This window comes from Somniosus microcephalus, chromosome 7 (genome assembly GCF_052327205.1).
Source record: "Somniosus microcephalus isolate GS21.2 chromosome 7, FLI_Smic_1.0, whole genome shotgun sequence".
Taxonomy (NCBI): domain Eukaryota; kingdom Metazoa; phylum Chordata; class Chondrichthyes; order Squaliformes; family Somniosidae; genus Somniosus; species Somniosus microcephalus.
Window position 1 is genome coordinate 38042369 of NC_140993.1, and position 21903 is coordinate 38064271.

The following is a 21903-nucleotide window of genomic DNA, read 5'->3' on the forward strand; positions in this document are numbered from 1 at the left end:
TTATTGATGAAGAGGGGTTACATAAGTCCCCTGAAAAGATTGAGGCAGTAGTCGAGGCTCCAGCACCGGAAAATGTGTCACAACTGAGGTCGTTCCTCGGGCTGGTGAACTACTACCATAAGTTCTTGCCGAATTTGTCTACAGTACTACACCCACTGAACACCCTACTGCAAACGGGGGTACCATGGAAGTGGAATGACGAATGTAAACAAGCTTTCCAGAAGTGCAAAGAATTGATCACATCAAAAGAGGTGTTGGCTCATTTCAACCCAGCACTACTTATTCGGTTGGCGTGTGATGCATCACCCTATGGTATTGGAGCGGTGCTGTCGCTCTAATTCCCGGACGGCTCGGAGAGGCCAGTAGCCTTTGCATCTCGGTCGCTAACCTCAGCTGAGCGTAACTACGCCCAGATTGACAGGGAGGCCCTCAGCCTTGTGTGGGGAGTGAAAAAGTTCAACCACTATCTGCACGGGCAGAAGTTCACCTTGCTGACTGACCACCAACCACTTGTCTCCATCTTTAGTCCAAAGAAGGGCGTTCCGGTGATGACTGCGCAACGGCTACAAAGATGATCCCTTTTTCTAGGGGCGAACCAATATGAAATAGAGTATAAGGGCACGAAACAGCATGGAAATGCTGATGGGCTATCACGCCTGCCACTGCCTACGGCGGAGGAAGCACTAGCAGTGGACCCTGTCGAAATATTTTATTCGACTATAATTGAACGCTTGCCAGTAACTAACACGGATATAGAGAAGGAGACCCGAAATGACCCAACACTGTCTCGGGTATATGACTTGACGCTGAAGGGATGGCCAACACATGGCGACTCACTGTTGCCAGCATTCTCATCCAGAAGAGAACAGCTGTCAGTATGCTAGGGGACCTTGATGTGTGGATCCCGAGTGGTAATTCCACCCAAGTTAAGGGAGAGAGTGCTCAATGAGCTTCACGAAATCCATCTGGGAGGGGTGAAAATGAAAAGCCTTGCTAGGGCTTATGTGTGGTGGCCGGTGTTAGATCCGTGGTTCAGTGGATAAATAATTACACGGATGCTGTACATAAACAAATAACAGGTCTTTACTGGAGGAGGGTAATCTCTAGACTGGGGTACAGAGGCATGCGCACAGCTTATATACCGGTGTGATCACTGCCGGTACTACAGTGTACAGGAGCTGTAAAAAGTGGTACTGACTTAAAGCATATGCACTACAATTCCTCCCTTTTTAGATTAATAATACCCCCTTAATATTCAAATAACAATTACATTTTTACATGTACATTCAATAACAAAAGTCCATTTATAGATTCAGTCTTTGGGGCGGCTTCCTGACCCTTTCGGGATAGCGCCTTTCCGGAGGTTCTTGTTCTTGGTGCAGAGGCGATTCTGACCCCCTTTCATCGGGTAGTTCATCGGGTTCCACTGCTACTGGTTCTGAAGTAGATACTACCGGTATGTCGGGTTCATCCCCAGGTACTCGAGACATGGGGTGGACGCATTCCTGTGATGCTAAGATCTGATCGACGTGGCGTCTCACAATGTTCTCCCCGACATCCACTGTGTACATTAATGGCCCCTGCCTTGTACATATCGTTCCGGGTTGCCACTTCTCTGTTCGATAGTCACGGGCCAAGACTGGTTGCCCTACATTGAAGCTCCTTGTCGGCTTCTCGTTGATGTGCTGGAATTGTTTGTCCTCAACATTTCTTCGCACATTTGGTCTGAGCAAGTCCAGACGAGATCTCAACCTTCGGTTAAAGAACATCATGGCCGGGGTCTGGTTGGTAACTGCATGTGTCGCGTTTCGGTAGGCTAATAAGAAATTGTCCATCTTATGCTGTAGTGGAATTTCCTCGTCGCACATGGCCTTTATCGCCTTCTTAAAGGTTTGTACGAACCTCTCAGCCAATCCATTGGTGGTTGGATGATACGGGGCGGATGTGTAATGCCTTACCCCATTCCTTTTCATGAATTTTTGGAACTCGTCGGACACAAACTGTGGTCCATTATCAGAGCAGATCTGCTCTGGCAACACGTTTCTGGCAAATATGGTCCGTAGGACTGCAATCGTTTTCTCTGTAGTGGTTGAAGACATCTTTATCACCTCAGGCCACTTTGAATGAGCATCCACTGCTATTAAGAACATTGAGTCCATGAATGGACCAGCGAAATCAATGTGCACCCGTTGCCATGGAGAGGAGGGCCACTCCCATGGGTGTAGAGGGGCATGTGGTGGTGCATTTTGGACCTTCTGGCATCCTAAGCAGCTCTTAGTTAGGTCTTCGATTTGTTGATCGATTCCCGGCCACCACACATAAGCTCTAGCTAGGCTTTTCATTTTCACTCCCCCCAGATGACCTTCATGTAGCTCATTTAGCACTCTCTCCCTTAACTTGGGTGGAATCACCACTCTGGATCCACACATCACTATCCCCTGGCATACTGACAGCTGTTCTCTTCTGGATGAGAATGCTGGCAACAGTGAGTCGCCATGTGTTGGCCATCCCCTCACCGTCAATTCATATACCCGTGACAGCGTCGGATCATTGCGGGTCTCCTTCTCTATATCCGCGTTTGTTACTGGCAATCGTTCAATTATTGACGAATAAAATATCTTGATAGGGTCCACTGCTGGTGCTTCCTCCACAGTAGGCAGTGGCAGGCGCGATAGCCCATCAGCGTTCCCATGCTGTCTCATGCCTTTATATTCTATTTCATATTGATTCGCCCCTAGAAACAGGGACCATCTTTGTAACCGCTGTGCAGTCATTACTGGCACGCCCTTCTTAGGATTAAAGATAGAGACAAGTGGTTGGTGGTCAGTCAGCAAGGTGAACTTCTGTCCATGCAGATAGTGGTTGAATTTTTTTACTCCCCATACTAGGCTGAGGGCCTCCCTGTCAATCTGGGCGTAGTTGCGCTCGGCTGAGGTTAGTGACCGAGACGCAAAGGCCACTGGCCTCTCCAACCCGTCTGGGAATTTGTGCGACAGCACTGCTCCAATGCCGTAGGGTGATGCATCACATGCCAAATGAATTGGTAGTGCTGGGTTGAAATGGGCCAACACCTCTTTTGATGTGATCAATTCTTTACACTTCTGGAAAGCTCGTCTACGTTCGTCATCCCACTTCCATGGTACCCCTGTTTGCAGTAGGTTGTTCAGAGGGTGTAATACCGTAGACAAATTTGGTAAGAACTTGTGGTAATAGTTTACCAGCCCGAGGAACGACCTCAGTTGTGACACATTTTCCGGTGCTGGAGCCTTGACTACTGCCTCTATCTTGTCAGGGGACTTATGTAACCCCTCTTCATCGATGACGTGGCCGCAATACGAGATCTGTTTCTGGAAAAACTCGCACTTGTGGCGATTAGCTCGTAGCCCATATTCCTTTAATCTGGTGAGCACCTTCTCCAAGTTGGCGAGGTGATCACTGTCATTTTCGCCCGTGACCAAGATGTTGTCCAAATAACACTGGGTCCCTGGGATCCCTTGCAGGACCTGATCCATCACCCTTTGCCAGATAGCCGGAGCTGAGGCTACTCCAAACACCAGCCGGTTGTATTGATAGAGACCTTTATGGGTGTTGATCATAAGGTAATGTTTCGAAGCTTCTTCTACCTCCATTTGCAAGTACGCCTGGGCTAGATCAATTTTGGTGAAGCGTTTACCACCAGATAGCGAGGCGAAAATATCCTCAATTCGTGGAAGCGGATATTGCGCCGTGTGAAGGACTGGGTTCACTGTCACCTTAAAATCCCCACAGATGCGGACCTTCTTTGGTTCCCCAGGTGTATTACTCAACGACCTCTTCATTACAGGAACGATGGGTGTAGCCCACTCGCTCCAGTCCACTTTGGACAGTACTCCTGAACGTTCCAACCCTTCCAGCTCTGCTTCAACCGCTGGTCTGATCACATAAGGCACTGGTCTGGCCTTCAGAAACTTTGGGCTTGCATTATCCTCTATTTTAATTGTTGCTGTTATTCCTTTTAGTGTTCCTAGTCCCTCCTGGAGCACTTCTTTTGCGTCAGTTAGCATTTTTGACAGTCGTCCAGGTGTGACGTCGTCATCCTTTTTGGCCTCCACCTTCAGTGCCTGCATGGAATGCCAATCTGAATGTATCTTCCGGATCCATTCACGTCCTAGCAGTGGTGGTCCTCCATTTGGCAATACATATATATCCATTTTAGGTATTTCCTGACCTTTATATGTCACTTCCACCCTTATTTTTCCTTTGGGGTAGACTTTTTGCCCCGTATACGTCTTGAAGACAATCTCTGTAGCTTTCAAGGGTATGTGTGAAAATAGCCGCTTGTAGTCTCTTTGAATTATGACTGTTAGAGCTGACCCTGTGTCCAATTCCATTTCCGCTTGGACTCCGTCTATCTTGAGTGTAACCCAGATAGTCTGGTGATCCTCCATTTTGGTTACATTATGTAATTTCAGACAACCCAGCTCCTTGCTTCCGGAGTCTGTGTCACTTTTCTGTTCGTCTGAACCACTGTCCATCACCTGGTGTACCTTTTTGTACTTCTCCTGTGGCGATTTCTTACTGTTGGTTTTCTTCCCAGACCTGCAGACTCTTGCTATGTGTCCTGCTTTCCCACACTGTCTGCACACTTGGTCCTTGAACCAACAATCTTTCTGGTCATGTGTTGTTCTGCCGCAGCGATAGCACTTCCCTATTCCATCGGTCATTTCGTTGGTGCCATATTCTTGCGGTCTCCGTTGTATCTCTGCAGCGCCCCTTGCGGCTGCTTCATGTGATACTGCCATACAGAAAGCTTTGTCCAGCGTAAGGTCCTTTTCTGATAGAAGCCGTTTCTGGGTTCCTTCACTTTGTAGCCCACACACAAACTTGTCCCTTAACGTGTCTGCTAGTCCCGCTCCAAACTGGCAGTATTTCGATAGCTTGCGCAGTTCCGTTAGGTACTCAGCATTGCTTTCGTCTTTGTGTTGGTTCCTTTTATGGAACTTAAATCATTCTGCTAGCAGCAGCGGTGTGGGGTTTAAGTGGTCCTGCAGGATTTCTACTATGCTTTCAAAATTCTTGTTTACCGGCTTCTCTGGGGTTATTTGATTTCGCAGTAACCCATAAGTTTTTGCACCCATGGAATTTAACAGAACCAGTGCTTTATTAGCATCTGGCACTTCATTCGCCCTGCAGTACACCTCAATACGTTCCACATATGTCGCCCAATCTTCGACTTCATTGTCGAACGTAGAGATACTGCCACTCTTCGGCATCCTTGGTTGTGCGTTAACTATCACCAATGGCGCCTCCCGCGCTTCCCCTTCTTCTCCGCTGGCACAAAATGGCGTCTCCCGCGCTTTCCTTCCTTCCCGCGCTTGCCCGTCTTCTCCGCTGCGGCTTCGCAAAATGGCGTCTCCCGCGCTCTTCCTTCTCCGCGGCTCAATGGTGCCTCCCGCACTCTCCCTGCTTCTCCGCAGCTCAATGGCATCTCCCGCGCTCTCCCTGCTTCTCCGCGGCTCAATGGCGTCTCCCCTTGCTTTGCCCCGCGGACCCTGATCAGCCCGTGATCCCTGGCTGTGCTCTGTGTGTTCTTCTCTTGATATTTGTCGACGCCGCTCAGTCTAGAACCCGGCTGTTTCTTACCCTCTCTCTCTCCGGTTTGCAGTATTTTTCCTCGACGCCGCTCGGTGATCAACCCCCGGCTGCGCCCTGCTCTCTTCACCCTCTTTCTTACCCCATCGACGCTGCTCGGCTCTCTCTCTCTGCCGTCGGTCGGCTCCAGCCGCCGCTGCTCGGGAAGGGTCTGCTCTGGACCTGTCGTCGGTCTCTTACTGCTCGTTGTGGCTGGGGAACCAAGCCCGGCTCTCCACAGCCTCCCCAGCGAAGTTGGATCTCTGCCTGACTGCTGGGCGGTTGCTCGCGGTCGACGCCCGTGTTCCTGGACTCGACTATTTTTTTTTTATGTTGCAGGTAGATTCGCATCAACACTCGTCGCCACTGTTAGATCCGTGGTTCAGTGGATAAATAATTACACGGATGCTGTACATAAACAAATAACAGGTCTTTACTGGAGGAGGGTAATCTCTAGACTGGGGTACAGAGGCATGCGCACAGCTTATATACCGGTGTGGTCACTGCTGGTACTACAGTATACAGGAGCTGTAAAAAGTAGTTCTGACTTAAAGCACATATACTACAGCTGGGGATCGATCAGCAAATCGAGGACCTGACAAAGAGCTGCTCAGGATGCCAGAAGGTCCAAAATGCACCACCACATGCCCCTCTACACCCATGGGAGTGGCCCTCCTCTCCATGGCAACAGGTGCATATTGATTTTGCTGGTCCATTCATGGACTCAATGTTTTTAATAGCCGTGGATGCGCACTCGAAATGGCCTGAGGTGATCAAAATGTCCTCCACCACCACGGAGAAAACGATTGCAGTCCTACGGACCATATTTGCCAGGAACGGCTTGCCAGAGCAGATTTGCTCTGATAACGGACTACAGTTTGTGTCCGAAGAGTTTTGGAAATTTATGAAAAGGAATGGGGTAAGGCATTACACATCCGCCCCGTATCATCCAGCCACAAATGGATTGGCTGAGAGGTTCGTACAAACCTTTAAAAAGGCAGTAAGGGCCATGTGCGATGACAACATTCCACTGCAGCATAAGGTGGACAATTTCCTGTTAGCCTACAGAAATGCGACACATGCAGTCACCAACCAAACCCCGGCCATGATGTTCTTTAACCGAAGGTTGAGATCTCGTCTGGATTTGCTCAGACCAAATATACGAAGAGATGTTGAGAATAAGCAATTCCAGCACATCAATGAGAAGCCGACAAGGAGCTTCAATGTAGGGCAACCAGTCTTGGCCCGCGACTACCGAACAGAGAAATGGCAACCCGGAATGATATGCACACGGCAGGGGCCACTAATGTACACAGTGGATGTTGGGGAGAACATTGTGAGACGCCATGTCGACCAGATCCTAGAGTCACAGGAATGAGTTAACCCCATGTCTCGCGTACCTGGTGATGAACCCGATATACAGGTAGCATCTACCCCAGAAACAGTAGCATCAGAAGCTGATGAACCAACCAACGACAGGGGGCCAGAATCGCCTCCGCACCAAGAGCAAGACACTCAGGAAAGGCGCTATCCAGAAAGGATCAGGAAGCCGCCCCAAAGACTGAATTTATAAATGGACTATTTTCAGTTAATGTTGCATGTTAAAAGTGTTAATTGTTAAATGAATGTTATGGTACTGTTAATCTAACAGGGGAGGAATTGTAGTGTATGTACCTTTAAGGGGAGAACTACTTTTTACAGCTCCTGTATACTGTAGTACCGGCAGTGACCACACCTGTATATAAACCCTGAGTAGGGATCTGTACTGTTAGTTTTAGAGTAACCCTCATCCAGTAAACACCTGTTGATTGTTCCTCTGCAGTCTCTGTCGATTTCTTGAAGGACACCATACATTAAGATTCACGGATTTAACACCATGGCCTGGAGCAGTCAATGCCTCTGGTTCAGCCCTGCAATTGCCAATCACAAAAATGTTGACCCTGAAGGGAAGCAGGTGGAATTTCAAGGACTAGAGGTCAGCATCTCGGGACCTCACAGAGGTGCTGGTTTTGAGGTAATGGCCCATCCTTGTGAAAACATTTAGCCTGGGAAGAAAAGGAGCCAATAGGGAGATAGGTAGAGGTTACGATAGCAAAATACTGCGGGTGCTGGAAATTCGAAATAACAACAGAAAATGCTGGAAAAACTCAGCAGGCCAGGCAACATCCGTGGAGAGAGAAATAGAGTTAACGTTTCGGGTTGAAACCCTGACGAAGGGTTTTGACCTGAAACGTTGACTCTATTTCTCGCTCCACGGATGTTGCCTCGCCTGCTGAGTTTTTCCAGCATTTTCTGTTGTTATTTATGATAGGTAGAGGTTGTTTGGAGAAGCTGAAATATGGACAAGAGAATCAGCTCTGATGGTGTCGAGCCCAAACAAGAGGAGGTGCAGCTGGAATAAGCACTAAAGTGGCTAAAATGGCAAAGGAAAGGAAACCAAAGAGGTACGGATGAATTTAATAACTGAAGTGGAGGGGAAGAAGGAAATTACTAGACATAACATTGTGAGAATATGGATTAAATCACTGACCATTCAAATTGCTTTAAGACTTACGCTTAATATAATGTATTGGATTGAACAAAATGTTTTCTTTCCCCAACCTGTCCTGTACAACTCAAATTTGATGATAAGGGCATCAGAGAGAATAATGTTGAAAACTGCTCTTAGCAGGATTACAGCACAGTTTTCATGAACAGTTCACAGAAAATGGAGTACAAAAGGAAACATATTCCTTTATCAAGTAGGATGGAGTTTACTCATTTCAATGAATTAAAAAATGTAAAGTTTTTTTGGAGGCAGTGGTTGAGAGTTTTAGATCTCTCCCTTCCCTTAATCCCATCTTTTATGGAAATTTCTAGTTTCAATAAAAAGATTTCTGACATCACTCACTTTCCTGGTTTCTTACCTTATTTTCCTGGTTGACACACACAGCAGCCTCGATGTGGCTCCTCTCATTGGTCAGGTAGTTGAGGATTTCTTCCACAACACTGACGTGACAGTGTCGGACTGCAATGTGCAGTGGATTCTCTCCAGCCTAAACAAAGAAGCAACAATCACACAGTCTGATTCTTACTAAACATTGGCTTACGCACAAAGCTCTGATGCTGACCCAAATTTCTAATGACATTTCGAGTGCTTGAGCTGAGAGCCATATCAAGCCTTACAATCCTCCGAGATCTCTGCTCTCCTCCAATTCTGGCCTCATGAGCATCCCACGATTTTCATCGCTCCACCATTGCCGGGCGTGCCTAAACTCTGGAGTTCCTTCCCTAAACCTCTTTGCATCTCCACCTCTCTCTCTCCTCCTTTAAGACACTCCTTAAAACCTACCTCTTTGAGCAAGCTTTTGGTCACCTGTACGTATATCTTTTTATATGGCTTGGTGTCAAATTTTGTTTGATAATCACTCCTGTGAAATGCCTTGGGATGTTTTACTACTTTTAAGGCGCTATATAAATGCAAGTTGTTATTGTTATCCACTTTGGTGGCAAAAACAGGAAGGCAGATTATTATCTGAACAGCAATAGATTGGAAAAAGGGGACGTGCAACGGTGTCCTTGTGCACCAGTCGCTGAAGGTAAGCATGCAGGTACAGCAGGCGGTTAAGAAGGCAAATGGTATGTTGGCCTTCATAGCGAGAGGATTCGAGTACAGGAGCAAGGATGTCTTGCTGCAGTTGTACAGGGCCTTGGTGAGACCACACCTTGAGTATTGTGTGCAGTTTTGGTCGCCTTATCTGAGGAAGGATGTTCTTGCCATGGAGGGAGTGCAGCGAAGATTCACCAGACTGATACCTGGGATGGCAGGAATGACGTATGAAGAAAGATTGGGTCGATTGGGCTTGTATTCGCTAGAGTTTAGAAGAATGAGAGGGGATCTCATTGAAACTTATAAAATTCTAACAGGACTAGACAGATTAGATGCAAGAAGGATGTTCCCGATGGCGGGGGAGTCCAGAACCAGGGGTCACAGTCTAATGATAAGGGGTAAGCCATTTAGGACTGAGATGAGGAGGAATTTCTTCACCCAGAGAGTGGTGAATCTGTGGAATTCTCTACCACAGAAGGCAGTTGAGGCCAATTCATTAAATATATTCAAGAAGGAGTTAGATATATTTCTTAAGGCTAAAGGGATCAAGGGATATGGGGAGAAAGCAGGGACAGGGTACTGAATTTGGATGATCAGCCATGATCTAATTAAATGGCGGAACAGGCTCGAGGGGCTGAATGGCCTACTCCTGCTCCTATCTTCTATGTTTCTATGTTGTTGTTGATATGCTAATGTATCTTAGATTATAGATTTATAGATTCATAGAAACTTACAGCACTGAAGATGGCCATTCGGCCCGTTGTGCCTGCGCTGGCTCTTTGAAAGAGCAGTCGTGCTTAGTCCCACATCCCCGCTTTTTGTCCGTAACCCTGTATGATGCTCATCCTCAAGTACCTGTCCAATTCCATTTTAAAATTACTTATGGAATCAGCTTCCACCATCTTTTTAGGTAGAGCGTTCCAGATCCTGACAACGCTCGGAGTGAAAAAATGTCTCCTCCTCTCCCCTCTAGATCTTTTTCCAATGATGTTGAATCTATGACCTATAGTTATTGACCCACTCGCCAGAGGGAATATTGTTTCCCTATTCACTCTATCAAAACCTCTCATCATCTTGAAAACCTCTATTAGGTCACCTCTTAACCTTCTCTGTTCCAAGGGGAACAGTCCTAACTTTTCCAACCTCTCCTCATAACTGAAGTCCTTCATCCCTGGTAACATCCTGGTAGAACTCCTCTGTGCCCTTTTTAAGGCCTTTACATCTTTCCTGAAATGTGGTGCCCAGAATTGTCCACAATACTCCAGCTGAGGCCTAATGAATGCTTTATAAAGTTCTAGTATGATCTCTTTCCTCTATTTATAAAACCAAGTAACCCATATGCTTTTTTGGCATTTTAAGGATTTGTGTACATGGACACCAAGGTCTCTCTGCCCCTCTACACTTTTCAAAAACGTTCCATTTATAGTGTGCTGTCTTTCCACAATAGTCCTCTTATTTCACTGAAAGTACTGTTTTTATGTTGGAACAGGACTCTTCCACTTGAAAGAGAAGATGCGAACTGTACTGAACATTTAAATAAGCTGCACTGTTAGGGATTTCAGAACCTGCCTAACACATGCCACATTTATTTTCTTACCGGGAAACTGTTTTGCAGTTGGTATACATTTACATTCAGAAATAAGTTTGGACTGTTATAAAGTGATTATCTAAGCAGCAGCATTTGTGACAGGTGCCATTTTGAAGAGTCCTGCAGAGAAAGAGGTTCATGGTAGAAGGAAGTAAAAATACAGCAAAATGTGGGAGGGGGGTGGGGATAGGCGGGCAGTTGTATGTTTGGATTAATGTGGGGGGAGGTGGGGATAGGCGGGCAGCTGTATTTTTGGATTAATGTCGGGGGGGGGTGGGGATAGGCGGGCAGCTGTATGTTTGGATTAATGTGGGAGGGGGGTGGGGATAGGCCGGCAGCTGTATTTTTGGATTAATGTGGGGGGGTGGGGCTAGGTGCGCAGCTGTATTTTTGAATTAATGTGGGAGGGGGGTGGGGATAGGCGGGCAGCTGTATTTTTGAATTAATGTGGGGGGGAGGGTGGGGATAGGCGGGCAGCTGTATGTTTGGATTAATGTGGGAGGGGGGTGCGGATAGGCCGGCAGCTGTATTTTTGAATTAATGTGGGGGGGGTGTGGGGATAGGTGGGCAGCTGTATGTTTGGATTAATGTGGGAGGGGGGTGGGGATAGGCGGACAGCTGTATTTTTGGAATAATGTGGGAGCAGGGTGGGGCTAGGTGCGCAGCTGTATTTTTGAATTAATGTGGGAGGGGGGTGGGGATAGGCGGGCAGTTGTATTTTTGGATTAATGTGGGAGGGGGGTGGGGCTAGGTGCGCAGCTGTATTTTTGGATTGAGTGTGGAGTTCCAGCTACAAATAATTTTTATACACTAATAAGCTCCACTACCAGAGCTCGATATTCCCAATCTCTATATCCCTGCTCTTTAAAATTCTTTCCTTTTATCTCAAAGCCTCCTCAAAAACAATTTCTTTGACTAGGCCCTTGGTTTTCCCCACCTTAACTCCCTCTAATTTCCAGCCTGGGGAACTCCTTTTCCCTGTAAAGCAATCAGAGAGGTTCTTCTACGTAAGAAGTTACTTTATAAATACAAGCGGTTGAATTTTTGACAGTAATCGAACCTTGGTTAGACCACACTTAGAGTACTGCGTACAGTTCTGGTGACCATATTATAAAAAGGATATAGAGACACTGGAGAGGGTGCAGAGAAGATTTACAAGGATGATGCCAGAAATGTGAAGGTATACATATCAGGAAAGGATTAACAGGCTGGGTCTCTTTTCTCTTGAAAAAAGAAGGCTGAGGGGTGACCTAATAGAGGTCTTTAAAATAACCAAGAAATCCAATAGGGAATTCAGAAGAAACTTCTTTACCCAGAGAGTGGTGAGAATGTGGAGCTCGCTACCACAGGGAGTGGTTGAAGCAAATAGTACAGATGCATTTAAGGGGAGGCTAGACAAGCATATGAGGGAGAAGGGAATAGAGGGTTACGCTGATAGATTTAGATGTGGAAAGATGGGAGGAGGCTCGAGTGGAGCATAAACACCAGCATGGACTTGTTGGGCCGAATGGCCTGTTTCTGTGCCGTATATCCCGTGTAATCCGATGTATGTATGTAAATGCTACAAGTTTCTTTGGAAGGAGGCAAACTCTATTTGCCTAATAGATTTTCTTATTCCGTTTTATACGTTCGTAAGTTTAGCTACAAACAACAGAATCTTTATCACCACCATTAGTTCATCTCTAGTCTCCCGGGGATAGCCAGTAGCAATCTTGCACAGTTTAAAATACATATACTTTTTCAAGTGTATTACACAGTTCTGGTCTCCATAATACAAAAAGGATATAGAAGCACTGGAGAAAGTGCAAAAGAGATTTACAATGATGATACCAGAACTGAGAGTACAACTATCAGGACAGATTGGGGCTCCTTTCTCCAGGAGAGAGAAGACTGAGGGGTGACCTGATTGAGGTCTTTAAATTTATGAAAGGTAGACTTGGGAGGGAAGATGTTTCCACTTGTGGGGAAGTCTAAAACTAGGGGCCATAAATAGAAGATAGTCAGAAATAAATCCAATAAGGAATTCAGGAGAAATTTCTTTACTCAGAGAGTGGTGAGAATATGGTACCACATGGAGTGGTTGAGGCGAATGGCATAGATGCATTTAAGGGGAAGCTAGATAAACACACAAGGGAGAAAGGAATAGAAGGGTATGTTGATAGGTTGAGATGAAGTAAGGTGGGAGGAGGCTCGTGTGGAGCATAAACACCGGCACTGACCAGTTGGGCCGAATGGCCTGTTTCTGTGCTGTAAATTTCGATGTAATTCTATTACATGCTGGAAAGAGATTGGAAGGGAGTTAAGCTACGGCACATACTTTTTCATTCTTTTATCTGTTTGCAGTAGCGGGTCATCTTTACCTTGGACTGCCACGTTAGATCTCCTCCCTCCTCAATCAACGCCTGGATCATTTTCATGTTGCCGTGCCGAGCCGCGATATGCATGGCCGTCTCACCGTTCTGCCGACACCAAAAACAAAGCAACCAAACGGATCACATAAAAACCCACTACAGCCGGAAAAGAGTAGCTAACCTTAACCAGTCCAGACAATAGGCCCGGGATTTCCCAGGACTTCTCGGCATAACTTTGGCGCAAGAGCGGAGTTGCGCCTTCTGCGCCAAAGGAATTCGAGCAGAACTGAGTTACACTGAAGCACCATCGCACGCTAATTTCCTCGAATGTTTGCGTCACGTCTAAGATACGTCTGCTGCAGCCCTCTCCCGTTCGTTTACATAGCCTCACCCCCCATCCCCCCAATGCTCATGTGATTTTCCTGCATTCAAATCAGTAATGTGCCAGCATAGATTTACCTCCAGAATCTAGGCAGAGCAGGACCCAAAGTCACCTGATATTGACAGAACTGGAGGAGTATCTGCATTTCTCGGGTCTGAAGCTTGAACGTTTTTTTTTAAGGAAAGAATCACTTTTATAGCTATTGATGCTTCCTTGTCCCAAGACATCATTTTACTTCCTTCTATATCAATAATTTTAACAGTTAAATAGAAACTGCAGTGTCTGCCCTAGAGATTCAAATACCTTTTCATCTTCTCCTCCAGTGCACATCAACTTATCGAAGTGAACGTTCAAACCGCAATACATAAATGGGAAGAGCCAGTGCATTCTCCATAGACCTGTATTAGTGCACCCGTGCAATTTCTAAAGATCGGTGGGCGGGACGCTTCTTTTTATCCCATGTTTTGTAAATAACTAAAGCACTGCTGCAGAGTTGTAGAATTAGAATTGCTCACTTCTTCGATATTATGGTTTGCTAAAACAGAGATTGACGCATTGGGTAGCATTGAGTTTGCAAGTGTTTATCACAATGAATAGGTACTGGACCAATTCAGCAACACAATTTATAATGGTGCTTGTATGAAACCACGTGAGCCAGTTGTAGCTGCTATTCGGATCTGTGTTTCAAAAAATTTGCATTTGGGCTTCCTGGCCATAGTGAAGAACAATGTTTAATGTAATTCCTAAGTTTGATTATTTAAAAACTGTTAGCATACAGGTGTATAATTTTGATCAACTTCATTAGGCTAGGACTAAAATAACCATTAATTTAAGCCTCCATCCAGACATTTAGAATATACAATAGCACGGTGGCATAGTGGTTAGCACTGTTGCCTCACAGCGCCAGGGACCCGGGTTCGAATCCGGCCTCGGGTGATTGTCTGTGTGGAGTTTGCACATTCTCCCCGTGTTTGCGTGGGTTTCCTCCGGGTGCTCCGGTTTCCTCCCACAGTCCAAAGATGTGCGGGTTAGGTTGATTGGCTATGATAAATTGACCCTTAGTGTTAGGGGGATTAAATACGTGGGGTTACGGGGATAGGGTGGGATATGTGTTGATGTAGGGGTTACGGGGATCGGGTGGGATATGTGTCGGTGCAGGCTCGATGGGCCGAAATGGCCTCTATCTGCACTGTGGGGTTTCTGTGATTTCTGTGATGGCTGAATTTGCGATTCTTTTCCGCCAGTTTTTACATACGTAGACAATCTGACCTCCACAAGATCCCGCAGGCAAGATCAGCGCAAAAATCGGCGTATATTTTGGCGTAATATCTGCATAAAAGTTGCGATGCAGCTTAGCAAGGCCAATAAAAAGCAAACCAAGCACTAGGGTTTATTTCTAGAGGGATAGAAGTAGGGAAGCTATGCTAAGCCTGTACAGGACCTTGTTTAGACCACACTTAGAGTACTGTGTACAGTTCTGGTCGCCATATTATAAAAAGGAGATAGAGGCCCTGGAGAGGGTGCAGAGAAGATTTACAAGGATGATGCCAGAAACGTGAAGGTATACCCTATGTAATCCTATGTAATAATTTCCCAGGCCATGGTATCTTTCTCCGTCTTTTTTGTTTCTTTTTCTCTCTCTTCCAATCTGTCTCCCCCCACCCCCGCTAATCTCTGCATCTCCACACTGTGTAGATGTGTATGCATAAAACCCTCACCTCTTGCTTCCGCTCAAGCAGAGCAGAGAAGTCAAAGATATTCAAGCATCCGAAAACAAAGAGACCGGCTGGTTCATCAAGCCCATCCCTTACTGTCCTGGAGCAACTTGTGCACATCATGAACCCCCATCCGCTCACCTGCTCCCCCTGCCCCCCATTCCATCAGCCAGCCAAGCAATCTCCTGGGAGAGACAACAAAAGGAGGAAAACCCTAGACCAATTTCGGGGATGGGGGAGGGAGGGGGGGAACGCAAAGGCAATCAAACAAGTTTCAGGAGACCATGGTGATGGGGGGGTTGGGTGGGATGGGGTTGGGGGTGGGGGGGGAGGTGCATTACATTGCGTCCAGAGTCTCAGGCCCACAGGCACCTGTGCTCATTATGAACCCAGCGCAAAGCAGCTGACCAGCGGTGAATTAAAGCCTCAGGCCTGTCCTGCTGCTGCAGACATCGAACATCTTTAATGACACTTTGACGGAGGGCTCATTTTCTGACTATTCCTCTGCAGGGAGGGGAACGTTAAAAAATACTTCAGACTCCGTACAGGGCAATTTAAATTAATGACAGTAAAAGTTTGCAGGACAGAGAGATAAAGTGCTGCTTACCTTCCAGCCACACTCTGAAGGGGAAATTTTATTTCCTCACGATTATCACGAGCCCACCCCAACGCCTTGAGGCCCCATTGGCTCTGTTTCAGTCACAAATCGATGATGCTCAATTACGCTGGTTGATTCATGTGCCGATATTGGGCCGTATATTCCGATGCCTATGAGTGTGTACGCGCTGTGTACATACCTGTAGGGACAGCGGAAATGCCGGTTTCAGGCATGCGCTGAAAACCCGCATTTCTGATCTGTCAAGAATGCTCTTGCCCTGGAGAAGGGCCTCTGCAGGCGGATAGTTCCGCTTTCTGGAGAACCTCTGCCCACAGAAAACCCTTAGAAATCTTACGCCTGGTAAAAGCAGGTGTAAGGCCTGCTTCTATCAGCATAAGAGTTGAAAAAAAAGTTTTAAAAAAAAAATTCACTTATTTATCATTTAAAAATACTTTTTAAAAAGTTAAGTTTATTTTTAGCCCCGTAAAAAACTTTAATTAATTTTTTCAAATACTTATTGTAATTTGAACTCATTTTAAAAAAGTGATTTAAAAAAAAGATTATTTAATGTTTTACAGTGTTTTTGGGGTGATCTCCATTCATCTATTTGACAGGTCTATCTGTCACGTGTATGAAGGGAGATTCCCTTCTCCTATTGGCTCCCCATGGCCCACGTGATCCCAGGGACGCTTGCGAATCGCCTGCACCTCTGGGATACGTGGGCCCTGCGCATTTCGAGTTTGGAGAGACCCAGGAATGGAAGTGTACGCATCTCGGGAGCCTTCACGTCAGTCTGTAGATTTTTCCAGATCGGAGGCCTCCACACGCAGGAAGCCTCCGATCGGAAAATACAAGCCTTTATGTTCGGGCTTATGCTAGTTAGTTTGCGCAGAAACTTGGGTGCAATTTCACCTTGGCCAGAAGGACGCAGTGTCGGCAGCAATCGGCAAATTGCGCCCTTGGAAGAAACTCAGAGCCTTTGATTTGATTTAATCGTCCTGACAATATATCCAAGCACCCTTTTTTGTATTAGCCTTCAGAGATGCATTTGTGTATGTGTGTATTTGTTAGTGTGTGTGTGCGTATTTGTGTGTGTGTGTATTTGTTAGTGTATGTGTGTGTATTTGTTAGCGTGTGTGTGTATTTGTTAGTGTGTGTGCGTGAGTGTGTGTGTATTTGTTAGTGTGTGTATTTGTTAGTGTGTGCATGGGTGTGTGTGTGTGTGTATTTGTGTGTGTGTGTATTAGTTAGTGTGTGCGTGAGTGTGTGTGTGTGTATTTGTTAGTGTGCGTGCGTGAGTGTGTGTGTGTATTTGTTAGTGTGTGCATGAGTGTGTGTGTGTGTATTTATCAATATTCAGGAAGGACAGGAAAAAAGGGAAAGGAGGTGGGGTAGCACTGCCGGTTAAAGAGGAGATTAACACAATAGTAAGGAAGGATATTAGCTCTGATGATGTGGAATCTGTATGGGCAGAGCTGAGAAATACCAAGGGGCAGAAAACGTTAGTGGGAGTTGTATACAGACCCCCAAACAGTAATGCTGAGGTTGTGGATGGCATTAAATGGGAAATTAGAGACGCGTGCAATAAGGGCACAGCAGTTATCATGGGTGACTTAAATCTACATATAGATTGGGCTAACCAAATTAGTAACAATACTGTGGAGGAGGAATTCCTAGAGTGTATACAGGATGGTTTCCTGGACCAATATGTCGAGGAACCAACTATAGATCAGGCCATCTTAGACTGGGCATTATGTAATGAGAAAGGATTAATTAGCAATCTTGTTGTGCGAGGCCCCTTGGGTCGGAGCGATCATAATATGATAGAATTCTTCATTAAAATGGAGAGTGAAGTAGTTGACTCAGAGACTCGGGTCCTGAATTTAAATAAAGGAAACTACGATGGTATGAGGCACGAGTTGGCTAGGATGGATTGGGGAACGTTACTTAAAGGGTTGACGGTGGATAGGCAATGGCAAACATTTAAAGATTACATGGATGAACTACAGAATTTGTTCATCCCTGTTTGGCATAAAAATAAAACAAAAAAGGTGACTCAACCATGGCTAACAAGGGAAATTAGGGATAGCATAAGATCCAAGGAGAGGACATATAATTTGGCCAGAAAAAACAGCAACCCTGAGGATTGGGAGCAGTTTAGGATTCAGCAAAGGAGGACAAAGGGATTAATTAAGAGGGGGAAAATAGATTATGAGAGTAAGCTTGTAGGGAACATAAAAATTGACTGTAAAAGCTTCTATAGATATGTGAAGAGAAAAAGAATCAGGGGAATTTATAATGGGGAACAAAGAAATGGCAGACCAATTAAATACATACTTTGGTTCTGTCTTCACAAAGGAGGACACAAATAACCTCCCAGAGATGCCGGGGAACATAGGGTCTAATGACAGGGAGGAACTGAATGAAATCAGTATTTTTAGGGAAATGGTGTTAGGGAAATTGACGGGATTGAAGGCCGATAAATCCCCAGGGCCTGATAATCTACATCCAAGGTGCTTAACGAAGTGGCCCTAGAAATAATAGATGCATTGCTGGTCATCTTCCAAAATTCTATAGACTCTGGAATAGTTCCCATGGATTGGAGGGTAGCTAATGTAGCCCCACTATTTAAAAAAGGTGGTAGAGAGAAAACGGGGAATTATAGACCGGCAAGCCTGACATCGGTAGTGGGGAAAATGCTAGAGTCCATTATAAAAGATGTAACAGCAGAGCACTTGGAAAACAGTGACAGGATCGGACAAAGTCAACATGGATTTACAAAAGGTAAATCATGCTTAACTAATCTACTGGAATTTTTTGAGGATGTAACTTGTAGAATAAATAAGGGCGAACCAGTGGATTTGGTGTATTTCAGAAGGCTTTCAATAAGGTCCCGCATAAGAGATTAGCATGTAAAGTTAAAGCACATGGGACTGGGGTAAGGTTCTGTCTTGGATAGAGAACTGGTTGGCAGACAGGAAGCAAAGAGTTGGAATAAATGGGACTTTTTCCGAGTGGCAGGCAGTGACTAGTGGGGTACCGCAGGGATCGGTCCTGGAACCCCAGCTATTCACAATATATATAAATGATCTAGATGAGGGAACTAGATGTAATATCTCCAAGTTTGAAGTCGACACAAAGCTGGGTGGGCGTGTGTGCTGTGAGGAGAATGCAGAGAAACTCCAGTATGATTTGGACAGGTTGGGTGATTGGGCAGATGCATGGCAAATGCAGTATAATGTGGATAAATGCGAGGTTATCCACTTTGGTGGCAAAAACAGGAAGACAGATTATTATCTGAATGGCAATAGATTGGGAAAAGGGGAAGTGCAACGAGACCTGGGTGTCCTTGTGCACCAGTCGCTGAAGGTAAGCATGCAGGTGCAGCAGGCAGTTAAGAAGGCAAATGGTATGTTGGCCTTCACAGCGAGAGGATTCGAGTACAGGAGCAAGGATGTCTTGCTGTAGTTGTACAGGGCCTTGGTGAGACCACACCTTGAGTATTGTGTGCAGTTTTGGTCACCTTATCTGAGGAAGGATGTTCTTGCCATGGAGAGAGTGCAGCGAAGATTCACCAGACTGATACCTGGGATGGCAGGAATGACGTATGAGGAGAGATTGGGTCGATTAGGCTTATATTCGCTAAAGTTTAGAAGAATGAAAGGGGATCTCATTGAAACTTATAAAATTCTAACAGGACTAGACAGGCTAGATGCAGGAAGGATGTTCCCGCTGGCGAGGGAGTCCAGAACCAGGGGTCACAGTCTAACGATAAGGAGTAAGCCATTTAGGACCCAGAGTGGTGAACCTGTAGCGTTCTCTGCCACACAGGGCAGTTGAGGCCAATTCATTGAATATATTCAAGAAGGAGTTAGATATATTTCTTGAGGCTAAAGGGATCAAGGGATATGGGGAGAAAGCAGGGACAAGGTACTGAATTTGGATGATCAGCCATGATCTCATTAAATGGCGGAGCAGGCTCGAGGGGCCAAATGGCCTGCTCCTGCTCCTATCTTCTATGTTTCTATGTTTCTATGTTAGTGTGTGCGTGAGTGTGTATTTGTTAGTGTGTGTGTGCGTGTGTGCGTGTATTTGTTAGTGTGTGCATGAGTGTGTGCGTGTATTTGTTAGTGTGTGCGTGAGTGTGTGCGTGTATTTGTTAGTGTGTGCGTGAGTGTGTATTTGTTAGTGTGTGCGTGAGTGTGTGCATGTATTTGTTAGTGTGTGCGAGTGTGTGTGCGTGTATGTTAGTGTGTGCGTGAGTGTGTGTGTGTATTTGTTAGTGTGTGCGTGAGTGTGTATTTGTTAGTGTGTGTGTGCGTGTATGTTAGTGTGTGCGTGAGTGTGTGTGTGTGTGTATTTGTTAGCGTGTGTGCGTGTATTTATTAGTGTGTGTGTGTATTTGTTTGTGTGTGCGTGAGTGTGTATTTGTTAGTGTGTGCGTGAGTGTGTGTGTGTATTTGTTAGTGTGTGCGTGAGTGTGTATTTGTTGGTGTGTGCGTGAGTGTGTGTGTGTGTATTTGTTAGTGTGTGAGTGTGTGTGTGTGTATTTGTTAGTGTGTGAGTGTGTGTGTATTTCACAGAAATCACAGAAACCCCACAGTGCAGATAGAGGCCATTTCGGCCCATCGAGCCTGCACCGACACATATCCCACCCGATCCCCGTAACCCCTACACCAACACATATCCCACCCTATCCCCGTAACCCCATGTATTTAATCCCCCTAACACTAATGGTCAATTTATCATAGCCAATCAACCTAACCCGCACATCTTTGGACTGTGGGAGGAAACCGGAGCACCCGGAGGAAACCCACGCAAACACGGGGGGAATGTGCAAACTCCACACAGACAGTCGCCCGAGGCCGGATTCGAACCCGGGTCCCTGGCGCTGTGAGGCAACAGTGCTAACCACTATGTCACCGTGCTGCTTAGTGTGTGAGTGTGTGTGTGTATTTGTTAGCGTGTGTATATGTTTGTGTGTGTGCGTGTGCATATGTTTGTGCGTGTGCATGTTTGTGTGTGTGCGTGTGTGTGTGGGTGTGTATGTTTGTGTGTGTGTGTGTGTGTGTGTGTATATGTTTGTGTGTGTACATGCGTATTTGTGTACACGGATGTCAGATGAGAACAGGATCAGGCTGGGGTAGGTCGTGTCTATGACCAAGTACTGTAATGATGTTCATTATCAAGGCTCATATACAAATAATAGCCACTTGGGAAGGCAGGCACCTGTGAAACAGAACCTCAGCAAGGAGTCAAAGACATCAGGAAATGAGGAAAAGGAAATAAAAGATAAGGGTAAGAAATGATTACAGAGATGACTGAATATGAGGAATCTCATCATAGACTTTGCTACCAGTTGTGCCCTAATTATCCAAGCTTGAGCTCGCACAACCACTGGAAGATAATGCAACATAACCGATCCTATTAATACAATATAATGTATACCAGACTCTTCATTCCAATATAAACCTGCTTTACAATTGCAGATTATATTATAATCAGCAGCAAGCAAATCGCCCAGCCTTTGTTTAGTTTTTAAGCCATCTCATTAGGCTTTGTTTTATATAGTATTATAAAAGAAAAATGAATAGTACAGTAAATTTTACTGTTCTGCCTTAGGAGCTCACTAAAACCGCAGAGTAAATGATAGTTCAATTATCCAAACTTCTAGATGCAATATGAAATGTTGTTTGCATCAAGAGCCAGCAGTTTTGCTTAAAAAGACATTTCTTACCTCTTGCTCCGCATTTACATCAGCTCCACTTTTTAACAGCATCTCTGCCACTTTCTCACCATCCTTAACTCGAGCTGCAATGTGCAGTGGGGTCTCCTGAGCCTGCAGAGAGAAAGGCAGCACTGCTGGACCTTAACCTTTACAACCTCAATCAGACATAAGCTGGAACCAGCGGCAGAAAATAAATAAAAGTAATCCCAAAAGATTCAGCAGTGTAAAACGCATTTATTTTTGGAATCCTACATATGTCGATAGAGGGTTCCTTTTTCCAACCTGCTTCCCACCGTCATTTCACTTTAGGGTGCTCGATGGAACGAACTCGCCTGGCAAGAA

General features: G+C 45.6%; 1 protein-coding gene across 2 annotated transcripts in view; it reads right to left on the reverse strand.

Moving 5' to 3' along the window:
* The window catches only part of trpn1 (transient receptor potential cation channel, subfamily N, member 1), a 349847-nt gene that overhangs the window by 91830 nt on the left and 236114 nt on the right, over positions 1 to 21903 (reverse strand). For both annotated transcript variants that reach the window (XM_085992435.1, XM_085992434.1), the window contains exons 11-13: positions 21571 to 21672; positions 13148 to 13246; positions 8517 to 8645 (exon numbers count right to left, since the gene is read on the reverse strand). In XM_085992435.1, the coding sequence (XP_085848561.1) occupies positions 8517 to 8645; positions 13148 to 13246; positions 21571 to 21672 (330 nt within the window). The remainder of the gene's footprint in view (positions 1 to 8516; positions 8646 to 13147; positions 13247 to 21570; positions 21673 to 21903) is intronic.